This window comes from Crotalus tigris, unplaced genomic scaffold (assembly GCF_016545835.1).
Source record: "Crotalus tigris isolate CLP2741 ecotype Arizona unplaced genomic scaffold, ASM1654583v1 scf7180000023598.3388751, whole genome shotgun sequence".
NCBI classification, from domain to species: domain Eukaryota; kingdom Metazoa; phylum Chordata; class Lepidosauria; order Squamata; family Viperidae; genus Crotalus; species Crotalus tigris.
In genome coordinates, this window is record NW_024100068.1 from 3,357,317 (window position 1) to 3,371,032 (window position 13,716).

At 35.2% G+C, this 13,716-nt stretch overlaps 1 protein-coding gene across 2 annotated transcripts in view; it reads left to right on the forward strand.

Annotated features, from left to right (window-relative positions):
• Positions 1-13,020, forward strand: part of PELI2 (pellino E3 ubiquitin protein ligase family member 2) — a 59,438-nt gene extending 46,418 nt beyond the window's left edge. For both annotated transcript variants that reach the window (XM_039319457.1, XM_039319458.1), the window contains exons 4-6: positions 1,307-1,504; positions 3,479-3,667; positions 5,208-13,020. In XM_039319457.1, coding sequence (XP_039175391.1) covers positions 1,307-1,504; positions 3,479-3,667; positions 5,208-5,774 — 954 coding nt within the window. In that variant the 3' untranslated portion in view covers positions 5,775-13,020. The remainder of the gene's footprint in view (positions 1-1,306; positions 1,505-3,478; positions 3,668-5,207) is intronic.
• Positions 13,021-13,716: the final 696 nt, after the last annotated feature.

Below are 13,716 nucleotides of genomic sequence, written 5' to 3' on the forward strand. Positions count from 1 at the left end.
TGAGAAGATTTTCAGGGTTTAGAAAGTCATCTTATACGCCGGAAAATACGGTACAATATTGAATTTCTGTTTATAGATGAGCACAATAGGAGCTCCATTCCTTTGCTGCTAGAAAGCGAGTGTTGCCCACCACTGCTTCCCTAATGCTTCCTGAACTCAGCTGGTATTTTTCCCCCATATATTTTATTGATTTTTTAAAACATAAATCATTTAATAGTTGATAAACAGGAGTTCTTTCAGCCACCCTCCAGAGACTAGAAGGAATCTTCTCAACGAGTAGCAGCAGCTTGAACATTCCCAGCCAGCTTCCCCATTGACTTTCTGGGGAAGCCAGCAAAGATTGCAAATGATGATCACATGATTATGGGGTGCTTGGCAACTTGTCATAAGTTCAAAGAGGTTGCCAAGCACCCAGACTGTGGTCATGTGACTGGTGTGTGTGTGTGTGTGTGTGCATGAAAACTTTTGCATCATTTCCAAGGCCATCATTAATTCAAACTGGCATTAAATGAATGGTCATAAGTTGAGGACTACCTGTATGCAGATATCTTCTGGTAAGCGATATTTATTGTGAAAATAAGAAATTCCTGAGTGCATCTAACAGTACATCTAGTGTAGTGTTATTTAACTTGAATGTAATACAGGTAGTTCTCGACTTACGACCACAATTGAGCTCAAAATTTCTGTTGCAAAGTGAAATAGTTAAGTGAATTTTGCCTCATTTTACAACCTTTCTTGGTACAACTATTAAGCTGTTAAGTCCGCAACATGGCTGTTAAGTGACTCTGGCTTCCCCATTGACTTCGCTTGTCAGACGGTTGCAAAAGGTGATCTCATGACCCCAGGAGCCTGCAATCGTCAGAAATATGAGCCAGTCGCCAAGCATCTGAATTTTGATCACATGACTGTGGGCATACAATGGTTGTAAGTGTGAAAAACAGCCATATGTCACTTTTTTCAGTGCCATTGTAATTTTGAACAGTCACTAGGTGAATAGTTGTAAGTCAAGGACTACCTGTAATTTTCAAGCCTCAGGCAGTTTTCTATTCAGTTACCTCAGATCCTCCAAACTGTGATTGAATATAGGATGATCTGCATCCTGAAGCAGCATTCCCCGTGCTGGCTGGGGCATTCTGGGAGATGAAGTCCACATATCTTAAAGTTGCCAAGGTTGAGAAACGCTGACTTAAACTATGCCCTTTTCTAGTGGGGAGGGCTTGTGAAGAACAGTTAAACTGTGCACTTTGATTTGTTCACAGGAGTTCACTTATGGGATTTTTTGTTTATATACTATTAACTCTTTCAGGTTGGCAGATCAACAGAGAGCCCCATAGATTTTGTTGTAACAGATACAATTTCAGGCAGCCAAAACAGTGATGAAACTCAGATCACCCAAAGTACTATTTCCAGGTTTGCATGCCGCATTGTCTGTGACCGGAATGCACCATACACAGCCAGAATTTTTGCTGCAGGATTTGACTCTTCCAAAAACATATTCCTTGGGGTGAGTATGCCAAATTTTCATATAAGTCAGGACATGACCTCTGTGTCATATGATGAAGGGCTGCTTCATATAATAGCTTCTCTCAGAGTGATGACTGTTTCTTGCAAATCCATCCATTTTATAAAAAAAAGGAATAAAGAGTTCTGAGAATAGTCGTATTGTATATAATAATAATAATAATAATAATAATAATAATAATAATAATAATAATAATAAAGTTGGAAGGGACCTTGGAGGTCATCTAGTCCAACCCCCTGCTCAGGCAGGAAACCCTAGACCATTTCGGACAAATGGCTGTCCAGTCTCTTCTTAAAAACTTCCAGTGTTGGAGCATTCACCGCTTCTGGAGGCAGGTTGTTCCACTGGTTAATTGTTCTAACTGTCAGGAAGTTTCTCCTTAGTTCTAGGTTGCTTCTCTCTTTGGTTAGTTTCCACCCGTTGCTCCTTGTCCTGCCTTCAGGTGCTTTGGAAAATAGCTTGACTCCCTCTTCTTTGTGGCAGCCCCTGAGATATTGGAACACTGCTATCATGTCTCCCCTCGTCCTTCTCTTTGTTAAAATAGACATACCCAATTCCAGCAACCGTTCCTTATATGTTTTATATACATATATGTATTTATATATCACATTATCATCCAATTACAATCACACACTAACTCTTGGCAACTCACAAGATAAAACCAGCAATAATAATGAAAATAAAGCCAACAGTGAAAATAGAGTAACCTACCGTCCAAAAAGCATCTGGCATCAGCTCCCAAACACCACCAGAAAAACTGTGTTTTAAGAAGCTTCCTAAAAGCACTTCCAGAGAGTTGAGCTGGTGGTAAAAACTGTGCAAATGGGCCTCAGTCTCTTTGAAATACCAAAAATGAGAGCCAACCAATTGCTTCTCCCAGCATGATCAAAATGGTTGTGCTGATTTCAGAGAGATGCGGACAGGAAGATAACACAACAAGCCATAGAAAGCTTTATAAATTAATTTAAGTTGCACTTGGAAGCTGATAGGAATCCATTGCAGGTTTCCAAAATAAGTATAACATGTGTCCAATAGCAAGCACCCATGAGCACTAAGGTTGCTGCATTTTGCATCAGTTGAACCTTCTGGGTGGCCTTCAAACGCAACCCATGCACAGTGCTCTAGAATGCTTAATCGTCTTATCCAATATTATGGGCTTTAAACTAGTAGCAATTCTCCAGAACGTCAGATAGAAGTAGATAGTTTGCTGGCTTGGCTGGCCTGCTTGTTTACTTCCTCTGTTTTGTTTTGTTTTTGCTATGTTTATATGCTGCTCCCATCACTGCCAACTTAGAGCACCTTATGTATGTTTAGTTTGTATGTAGAGTTAATAATCAAAGAACGCAGTCAATAATATAATAAGATCATTTAGCAATGGTAGTGGCACAAAGGAGCAGCATTTTTATTTTTGTAAAAAAAATGAAGCAAGAAATGAGAACTGAGTTTGACTAACTAAAACAGTGCTTGCTTTGAATGTTTGGTCAGAATTTGTCCATTCTTTCTCTGAAAACACTATTCGGTTTCTTTTTTAATTGCTATATATCTCAAAATAGACTTCATCTTCTCCTTTCCTTTCCCTATTAATCCCAGGTAATTAGTTCCACTTACATATTATTTATTGACTATTATTTATTTCTGCATCTCTCTTAATAAATGTTAAAGTATTTTAGAGATAAAGCCAAAGAAAGCTGCTGTGTATGATCTATTGGAAGGGCCGTAATTAAGACAAACTTATTTTCTATTTGAAATGGATAAAGGAAATCCGTTAGCAAAAATAGTACTTAGTTGCACAGCATTAGTCCAAGTTACTGATAATCTGTTTTTGATTCCAAGCTGTATTCTTGTTCTTCTATTTATCCTCTGATGTGTGGCTGCTAATACTTGGCTGTATTAAGCACTTGGTAATGCAAGCCTGAATATTTTTTTTTAATTTTTTTGCTGTGGCATTTTGTTTAGGAAAAAGCAGCAAAATGGAAGAATCCAGATGGGCACATGGATGGATTAACAACTAATGGCGTTCTAGTCATGCATCCTAAAGGGGGGTTCACTGAAGAATCTAAACCTGGTGTTTGGCGAGAAATTTCAGTCTGCGGTGATGTATATACTCTACGGGAAACAAGATCTGCTCAACAAAGAGGCAAGCTAGTAAGTTAATGATGAAAAACATGATTTAAAATTATTTCTAGCCATTAAAGAACATTAAAGTGGTTCTTAGTTAAAGAAACAGTAAATATTATTCAAAAGAAGCTTAAAGAACATGACAACATAAAAACTCTGCAAAGGTAAATAAACATGAATCCATCTTACAACAGAACCATTTTACCTCCCGAATGAGAAGCCACACAGGGATTTGGGGGGAAAGAAATCCAGCTTAACAAAAGGGACTTTGAGGATACCTAACCTGCTGGATCTGGTGAAATGGATGGGAACCATAAGAGTTGAGTAATCCTGCAAATTACATTACCTTGGGTCTTGTGGGTGATAACTAGCACCTTGAGTTGCACCCAGAGACAGATTGGAAATCAGCTCACAAAGATACATAAAGATATACTTAGAATCTTTCCTGAATTGGGAGATACTACACAAAGTTGGACTGTTGCAGTGTGTTGTATGTGGGCTGCCCTTGAAGACTAATTGGTAGCCACATTTGGCCATGATTGTGGAGTTGTGAGTGGATATGGGTATACCTTGAAACATTCTAGGTTCACTTCTGCTCCACAATCTATACTGGCTGGTAATTGGTAAGTAGGTGGAATTCAAAGTGCTGGTCATCATTTACATCCAGTCCTCATTTAGCGACGGAGTTCCATTCCGACGACCAAATTAAAGAAAGGGTGAACACCTGAGAGAGAGAGAGAAACTCCATGAAGATCACTGATTGCTGACATGTCAGTCAGATTTTCTCTATGTGTTGTCAGGGCATGAAATTTGATAGTAAATGCTGCATTGGCTGGAAAATGATTTTGATTACTATCATATTGCAAATGGTTGCTAACTGAAATTGCTAAACAAAAAGTGGGTGTAAAAAGTTCTTTGTGGCTTGAGGTCTGATGATCTATGGAAACATCTCTTCCATTTATGTTTGCCCATCCTATAAAATTAGTATAGTGGGATGCTTCAGGTTCCATCATTCAAATGCTGTCAGATCTTAGTACTTTCCTGTACCTCTATCTGCCCTATATGAGATAATATTATCTATTCACTCCTCCAAAGTCCACACAGCTATAGCACTGTTGTTGTTTATGCAAGCCTTGGAACGTGGCTCTTTCAACTGGCCCTCAGACAAGCATTTTTCTATTTATTTTATTATTTGAATATGTTTGTGACTAATTATTAGACTTGGGTAATGGGGCAGCTTATAAATCAGATGGATATGGATATAGGGAATTTTGTTGGCTAGGAAATTCTGGTAGATGAACTCACACCTCTTAAAAATGCAGGAGTTAGAAAAGACTGCTAAAATAATAACAAATAATAATTGTCTGTTGCTCTAGCTCTTATTCAGGTATTTATTGTACTGATGCCATTATCTCAGTGTTCTACACAGGAAAAAAAGAAAAGGCTGGGTCATCATAATAAAAAAAATTTAAAGGGAAAATAAAAATTTCTTTGATTCCAGAACTGTGAGGAACATTGAGAAAGGAATTGATTTCAAATTCTTCTTCTTTTCTGCCTGGCATTTTAGGTGGAAAATGAAACCAACATCCTACAAGATGGTTCTCTCATTGATCTATGTGGGGCCACTCTCTTGTGGAGAACAGCAGATGGCTTATTTCACACACCAACTCAGAAACACATTGAGGCTCTACGACAAGAAATCAATGCTGCAAGGCCCCAGTGCCCTGTGGGACTGAATACACTGGCTTTTCCTAGCATTAACCGTAAAGAAGTGGTAGAAGAAAAACAACCGTGGGCTTACCTCAGCTGTGGCCATGTCCATGGTTATCATAACTGGGGACACCGCAGTGATACAGAAGCCAATGAGCGTGAATGCCCTATGTGCAGAACTGTTGGTCCCTATGTTCCTCTTTGGCTTGGGTGTGAGGCAGGCTTTTATGTTGATGCTGGTCCACCAACGTATGCTTTCACCCCTTGCGGGCATGTATGCTCAGAAAAATCTGCCAAATATTGGTCTCAGATCCCATTGCCACATGGTACTCACGCATTCCATGCTGCCTGCCCTTTTTGTGCTACCCAGCTATCTGGAGACCAGAACTGCATCAAACTTATTTTTCAGGGTCCAATTGACTGATGATGCCATTTTACAGATGACCATTATACAGCTCACTTTGTTAACAATTTACTGTGAAGATAAAGAATTGCCACTAACTCTAGATTTTACCTTTTTTAAAAATGTTATTAATGAGGGCTTTGAAGTGGGATTAGCAGCTGGGGAATTGAAGTTATTTTGATATCTGGAACCAAACAGTTATCAGTGGCATTGCATGCTAAACAGCAGCATGCTCATGATGACATCTTTTTTTGGTTAAGCTGTAGTATATTTGTAAGATTTGTAAGATTAGAAGAAAAATACCAGTGTCTTAATGATTTTTTTAATATTGGATTTTTTAACAGAAATGTTTTCTTCTACACTTTGAATGACAAGCCTTTAAACACATATTTTTTCAATCTAAAAGAAGCATAGAGAATGTAATTTGTCCTCTCTTTTTAATTTGCAATATAGTTAACTTGAATAATTCATTCTCAAAGAGGATGTATCAAATGTTTGAGTAAAACTAGGTGAATATTCACTTAATACATTGAACATAGAGTGAACATAAAAGGTTGGCTTATCAACATAGCACAAAATATTATGAAATTCTGCAGTGTTGTTTAATATAGCTGTCCAAGAGACATAGTTACTTGAAAGTTGGGGATCTCTGGCTGTGGGTGACTTTCTGTGTTATTTTTCTTTTCTTAATATAAAAGTTCCTGTGTTAAACAATGCTAACACAATGTTCCTATGTTAAACTAATAGGGGAAGTTTGAGGAACAGGTTATTTGATCCAACCTAAGTTTAAGACAGTGTGTGCAAATGAGCATTTCTTTTTGTGCTTATGCCTCTTCTGAGCCAACTCTATTATCTAGCAGGGACTGTACCATCATTCTCCCCCTATATTTTATTAAATTAACACAGCATAGAATGGTCCTGTAAGGATTAGCATTAGGCCAATTATCAGAGTAGCACATGAACTGTTTTTCCATAGTATCCTTGGCTCTACCATGTGCTAATAATCTTTCATGCATGTTCTTCCTTGCTCGGTTGGTCCTGCTTAGGTCTAATTCTTTTAGGGTGTTCTTGCAGCACCATGGCCTGAAGCAAAGTGGTTTTCTCACCAATGTAGTGATGCTAAATATATATCATTTAAATTCAGTGGTTGTAAGTCACAATGTATGACAAGTCTTTTTCAATTCTGCATCTGGTGTCATTTGTAATTTTCATGCATATCTACCTATTTATACCATTTTAACAGTTTTATCTCTTTCTAATTCTGCCTTTGGCTTTACTTGTATTAATTTGCCCTTGCATGTCTGGGACCTGTGAGCAAATGAAAATGTAGCAACTTGTTATTAATCTGTTTTTTTCAGTAGTTTCACTTTCTACACTAGCTGGAGGTTTTGCATTATTTTTTGTGGAACATAACACATTTCCTTGATCTTATAATCAGTTTAATGCCCTCTTCAGTCTTAACCAACTGCAGAAAATTCTGCATAATTCACATGTTTAAATTCTTGGTAATCATTTTGAAATAATTTAAAATAGGTGCTTTTGTAGCACTTGCTTCTTTGATTTTTCCCTTAATGTGCAAATCTTGTCTAATAATACTGTTGACTTGTTAATTTTTGATTAGTTTTTTTTATTTTCTTCCTTCTAGCATTAATTTAATTTAGACGTCACATCTGAAAAAAAAGCCCTTTTAAATGTTTAGGTTCAAGTCATATCTTAAGTAACTTGGAATTCTTGATTTAGCATGGGAGAAATGGTGGATAGGAAATAGGACAAATTACTGCCAATTTTGACAATTATTTTACATGTACTTTATTGTTGTTTTGTGATAGAAATTCCATTTTTGTTTTGTTTTATACTCATGCTATCAAATTTATTCAATTTTTCATATTGCCTTGAAAAATTAGTCCTTACCAGAGCAAAATTAATTGCATATCTTGAAGTAAATCTTGCAGTTTGGATCACCTGTTAAAATGCAGAACAGTCCATTGGTTTACTTTGTCCTTTGTTTAAATATATAGGTTATATGATTTTAATATATTAACATACATGCATATACACACATACACTTGAATTGGCTTGTTCATAGTTAAAACGTATTACTTTATAGTAAGTTAACCATTTAAACACTTCACATGTCCATGCCCATTGGCATGTTTGTTTTTATTTGCTGATGTTTAATACAGTTTTCCTGTATAAAAAGTTTTTTTTAATTTGAAACATTTGTCTGAAAGAATTTTACTTACTTGACAGTATTTTGCATCAAATACCATACTCTGTAGCTTATCTAGCCCATGTGATAGTTTGGGAAAGCCAGTTTTTTTCAAAATATTTCGTCTTAGTGCCTTCTAAATGAGATAGCACCTTGCTCTGATTTCATGATAAAACATATAACTCAAATCTTGATTAGCGGTTATCTTTTAATACAGATACTTTTAGTCCTTTTAATGACTTCCTGTTAATTGGTGAAATGCTATAAAATCAAAGTTAAAAAAATGATTCTCCTTGTTACTTTAAAAGGCGAAAAAAGAAACATGGCGGCCACATTTGACCGTTTCATATACAAGGTTATATAGAGATCCTATACTATACTAATTATTCCAGCAATGAAAGTTGCTCCAGAATTTTTTTTTTCTTTTTATGGGTCATATGAATCCACTCATTCTAAAGTTCTGAATCTTTTTGTAAGCTGAGCAGCATGTATAGAAACAGTCCCATATTTCCTCATACTGGAAGGAATTCTGAATCCCATTTTTCCCTATACTTTACAGAATTTGATTTGACTCCTCTTTCTGTTTCAGAGGGCTTCTATTGGCTATATGAAAAATTCCCTATACAATTTGCCAGTATAATTCATTAAAGGAGCATTCTCAGTCTCTTCCTCTTTTAAGTTTTTGGAATTTTTAAAATTATTTTGGATATTTTTCTGAATTCTGTCAGCAATAATATTTTATCTACAAGTTAAAATTTCTGAAGCAGTCTCTTTGTCAATGTTGTCTGAATAGAATTTAAAACTCTTGTTGTACAAACTTACTTCAAAGTGTGCTTTGTGTCTTATTTTAAATTTTGTTTATTGGCTCACATATTATACAACTCTGTCATTCCTCATATAGGAAAACATTTTTTTGCTTATAATAAGCCTGTAATCTACATGTTCATGTTTTTCCTCTGAAATGTAATTCTTGTTTAGTAATCCTTTAATTCTTTCCAATCTAAACCATCCAATGATAGTTCTTCAGTGCCTCAGGCTTGCCAGTCATGGATAGAAAATATTTATTTTGGATTCCAGGTTGAAGTGGTGAAAGGGAGCATTGAAAATTATGTGCATTTGTAAGAACAAGCCAACTCTAGTGCAACGCAAGCCACTAAGTGGCTTTTTTGCTTGTTTTAAATGACTCTCTCATTTCATGTTGAACTTTTCCCCAAAGAGCTATGAATTTGTTAGTGTACTCTTTAAATCAGTCATTTTCAGTCTATATTTTACTTAAATAGACATATTTGTGTGAGATGCTTCACCTAACTCTATGGGTATATAGGGCTCACCTGAAAGTAGTAACACAGATTAAATTGCACAAATCTAAACTAAAATGTGGTTAAGTACTTTAGAATTTCATGTGTCATGCAAACTCAAACAATATTACTCCTCAACATTTTCTGTGCACCTTTTTGAATGTTTACAGTGGTGCTTGCAGTCATCAACCTTTTTCTGTAATTTCTTAATGTTAGATTGAGAAATTTTAACTCATTCCTTGGTCATGGAGTAGTTTAGAAATATTTTGGTACTTTAAGAAGATAAACACAAGTCTGATCTTTGTTTCAAAATATGTTTGGGGAAGTTGATATGCTTTTGTTTTAATACTTGCATGATGTCAACATCTCACCCCACTCTGTTGCACATAGATTCAAAGTATATACAGGAATTGGTTGAGATATCTTAAATTCATCTATGCGAAGCTTTCCAATGTGTTTTCTCTAAATTAAAACTTACAAATTTATATGTTTTGAAATAAATTGGAGCTTTTATCCTAAAACAGTTTATTAAATCTGATGCTTCTAGGTGGGTTGGGGCTTTAACCCCTAGATTCTCAATCCTTGAGGTTACAAAGATTTTGGGAAATTGTAGTTCTGATACTTCTAAAGAATGCCAAGTTGAGAAAAAATGCCCTATAAAATGAATTCGAAATTCTTGAAGCATGTGCAAACTTTCTCTTCCCTGCTTCTTCCAATAGCCAAGTACTACCTTGAAAAATATTTATTCAAAAGTCAATGCAAATCATGCTAACCTGTGTTGGGAGATCCACTAATGTCTATATAAAATATTAACTCAGAATCTTCTCAGTCTCTGGATAATTTCTCCTCTTAGTTCAGTGAGAAAATATTTCTGTGTATTTGTATTAGCTTCTCTGCTCTAGAACTCAATTTATTTCATTGCTGGTGTACTTTGTTATTTATAAACAGCGGGCTTTCTGAAGTCTTAGTTGTCCCTGCAATTTGAATTTCAGGAAAAAGTATGATAGATTTTTATGAAATTTCATGAGGCTTTTAAGAATCCCTATCCGTCAAGCAAATTGCAAATACAAAAATACATTTGAACAGGTTGACCTGTGCAAATAAGTCAAGATATATGTTTTTGCCCTCCCTTTTGTTAAGTAAATAAGAACATTTTATTATATTCATATATAGTTATCAGTACCATGGGTCATTAAATAGTGCCAGTTTAGAAATTGCAAAACCTCAGATTTTTTTTATACCATTGAAAGGATTCATTATTCCATAACAGCAATAATTGTTTGTCAGCTGATGGATTTGCCTACGCGATTTGCACTAAAAGCAATGCGATTATCCATTTTTACTGCACTAATTCATTACTGTCTCAATGACTTCAGATATTTGAGCTGTGTGTCCATTTTCTTGTTTATGCTTATATCTTATAGTTTCCAGGCAATAGCACAGGAACAGTTAATAATTTCTATAAAGATATTATGAATGTTAAGCCATTCAGTTCCCTGTGATGGATTTAAGAAGGCAGACTGTCGCATGGAGATTGCTTCAAGCAAATTCAGATGATTCCCTCCAGTACATGTGCGTTTACAGATCTGAATCTGATTGGAGAAATTGATAGTTAGTTGTTCATCTTACTTGGCATTCATTTCAAAAATTATTTAAAAAATGACAGGTTAATTCTATAATCAAATATCTCTGAAACATTGAAATAGGATAGTAAATTTCTTTCATTAAAAAAGATCTTAAATAGTCCTAAATTGTTCTTAAGGTGATATTTTTAATTAGTTAGAAAGCTGTTCTTTAATAAAACAACCTAGGTTGCTAAGGTATCTTATACAAAAAAAAATAAATCTTTGCTTCACTGAGGGCATGTTTTAGTTTTAGTGAGTACATCTAGCAAGCACATACACAGGAACTAGAGGACATAAAAGGAGGCGGTGCTTGATATGTAGGACATGTGGGACATCTGTGATTTAAGTAGTGTTATTGGCATTATGTTATTTTAATAACAATCGGGATATGGCTGGTAAGTGATCAGAATGAATTCTTGCCCTGACTCAAAGTGAAAATATGACTGATGAAAGATTGTATCAACAGCTGGGATAATTATCAAGAAGTTGTTCAGAAGAAAAAGAAATATTTTTCACTGGTTCCCTTCCATGTGAATATCAGTAGTCAGTAATACTTCTTTTAAATGAACAGTCTTGTTTACAGTAATTTTGACATTTCTGGATGTCTTTTTCAAACTCCCGGTGTTAAAAATATTTTGAATAGGAGTGTCATAGATTGAATCTGGGTCTGTATTCTTACAAAATGGTGACTAAAAAATAGTTTCAAGAACCTGAAAATGGGCAAGTAACAGATGATACCAAAATCAGATCAAACCTCAGATAAGTGTGAAATAGAAAATATGTTGTTTGAAAGTTTTCATTGTTGTGGATTTTGGATGAAACAACACTAGAAGGAACCGATAAAGATCCAGGAATGATGTTATGAGGTGATTAGGATAAGGCCCTCTTCTAATGGCTCTGGGTGTCATACTCCCAACAGCCTGCCTGCCTCCAATTTCCCTCTTACTCTTCCACAAACTACTGTGTAGAACAACATTGTTTTGTACTATATACAGTCCAAGATTACCAAGCATGCATGGTTCACTTTGAATACTGGCTACCCAACACAGTTCCATGCATGGAACAGTTTGCACATGCCTAGAGAAAATTCATTCTATGCAGGCAACCATTATAGTAACCTTAGAGTCTTAAATGATTCTAAGTCCTATATCTTTAAATGATTTAGAATAGGCAAAATGTATATTGTTGGTTTATTCCATAAAATTAAAATAAAAAACAAATTTATGGTAGACATATTAGGTACCTGTATAGTGATACTTTAGATTTGGAGACCCTTTTATACGTTATTTCAATATGTTGAATTTATCTAATTACAAGTTTCCTGATAACCCTCTTCACCTAGAAATAACTACTGAAAGCCACCAGTCTATATTGATTGGTTTGGGTGTTAGCCAGACTTGGGGCATTCTATCCCATGAAAACAGTGTTCCCTGGAATCTTGATAGGAATCTGGGCCTCTCTTAAATGGTATCATCAGCTCACTATTATCTGTTACTATATAATGCTTTAATCAGTCCACATCTGTAGTGGAGAGGGATAATGCAAGTTGGAGCTCAGCCACATTTTCCACTCCTGCCCTAAAATATAATCAAGATTGCCAACTTAGAAGTTGGAGGAGGGATATCAGTAATGATGAACAAGCACTCATTTGGCATCTTACTAAAAAAAAACACCACCTCTTAGTAATACATGTAGGGGAGTCTCTTAGCTTTATAGGAACAGCATATTGAAACTATTGTTTAGCTTTGATCAGGCTTGGTAAAACAAATATGCAAGAAACTCATCCTGGTAAAATAAGTTATTCAAATAATTATCCAATTTATTTTTTTAATGTAATATATTTCCTATGTTAGGTAATACATTGCTTAGTAAGACTAAATTGTAAGGAGCATAGATGGAACTCATTAATCAAAACCATTCCTAGAGATCTTATTTTGGACAAATCCACTTGAAAGATGGAAAAGGAAATAGTGACTTCAGAGTGTTATCAGCTGTTAATGTTCTGAATTATATTTGTGAAATTGGCCTTTTGTACAACAGTGTGAATGAATATTAACATAATTTAACTATTGTATGTTTTGGAAGTACAAGCCATTTTACAGGAGGGGAGGAAATAAAATAGTATTCCAGTATTATCTCTTGACTCCTTTTTTATTCTTCATATTTCAAAGCTGTTATATGAATCCAGTGTTTGGTTTGTGAATTAAAGTCAGTATTACTTTTTAAGACTGATTATTAGAATGGTTATTATAACCCTTGGTGCATGGAGATCTGAATCTTAGCACTGTGTTAGTCCTTTAGAGCAAATTGGACCCATTGCCATTAAGAATTCTGGAAAGGAATACATTAATGGTGGAAGTTCTTATGTGTGAGATTTCAAGATAAAAACAGTACAGCAGTGAAATCTACCATAAAGGCTGTTAATAACAGATGTATGTTAAGAAAAAGCAGCAGAAAAATTTTACATCTTACTATAACTGCTCCTTTTCACCTCAGAATTTTCTCCAACTGCCAGAATAAGATTAAACAGGCCATTCAAAATGTTTATTGCATATAGTTTTGCATGTACTTTCAAATACTAGAAGTGAAAATTTATTATAATGTTCAAGACATAAAAATATTTAATGTGATTGTTCTTAAGAATATAAGCCAGGTGATTTAAGAGTTGAGTTTTAAGAGAAGTCAGATTTTGTGGTATTTTACAAAATTACAATTGTGAATGAAAGAAAAAGCCTTGTGCCAAATAAATCCTCAGAACAGAAGTGAGGAGTCCAGTTTCCATGGGGGCCATTTTGTTCACAAATATCTGTCTTCAGTCTCCCTCCAAACTT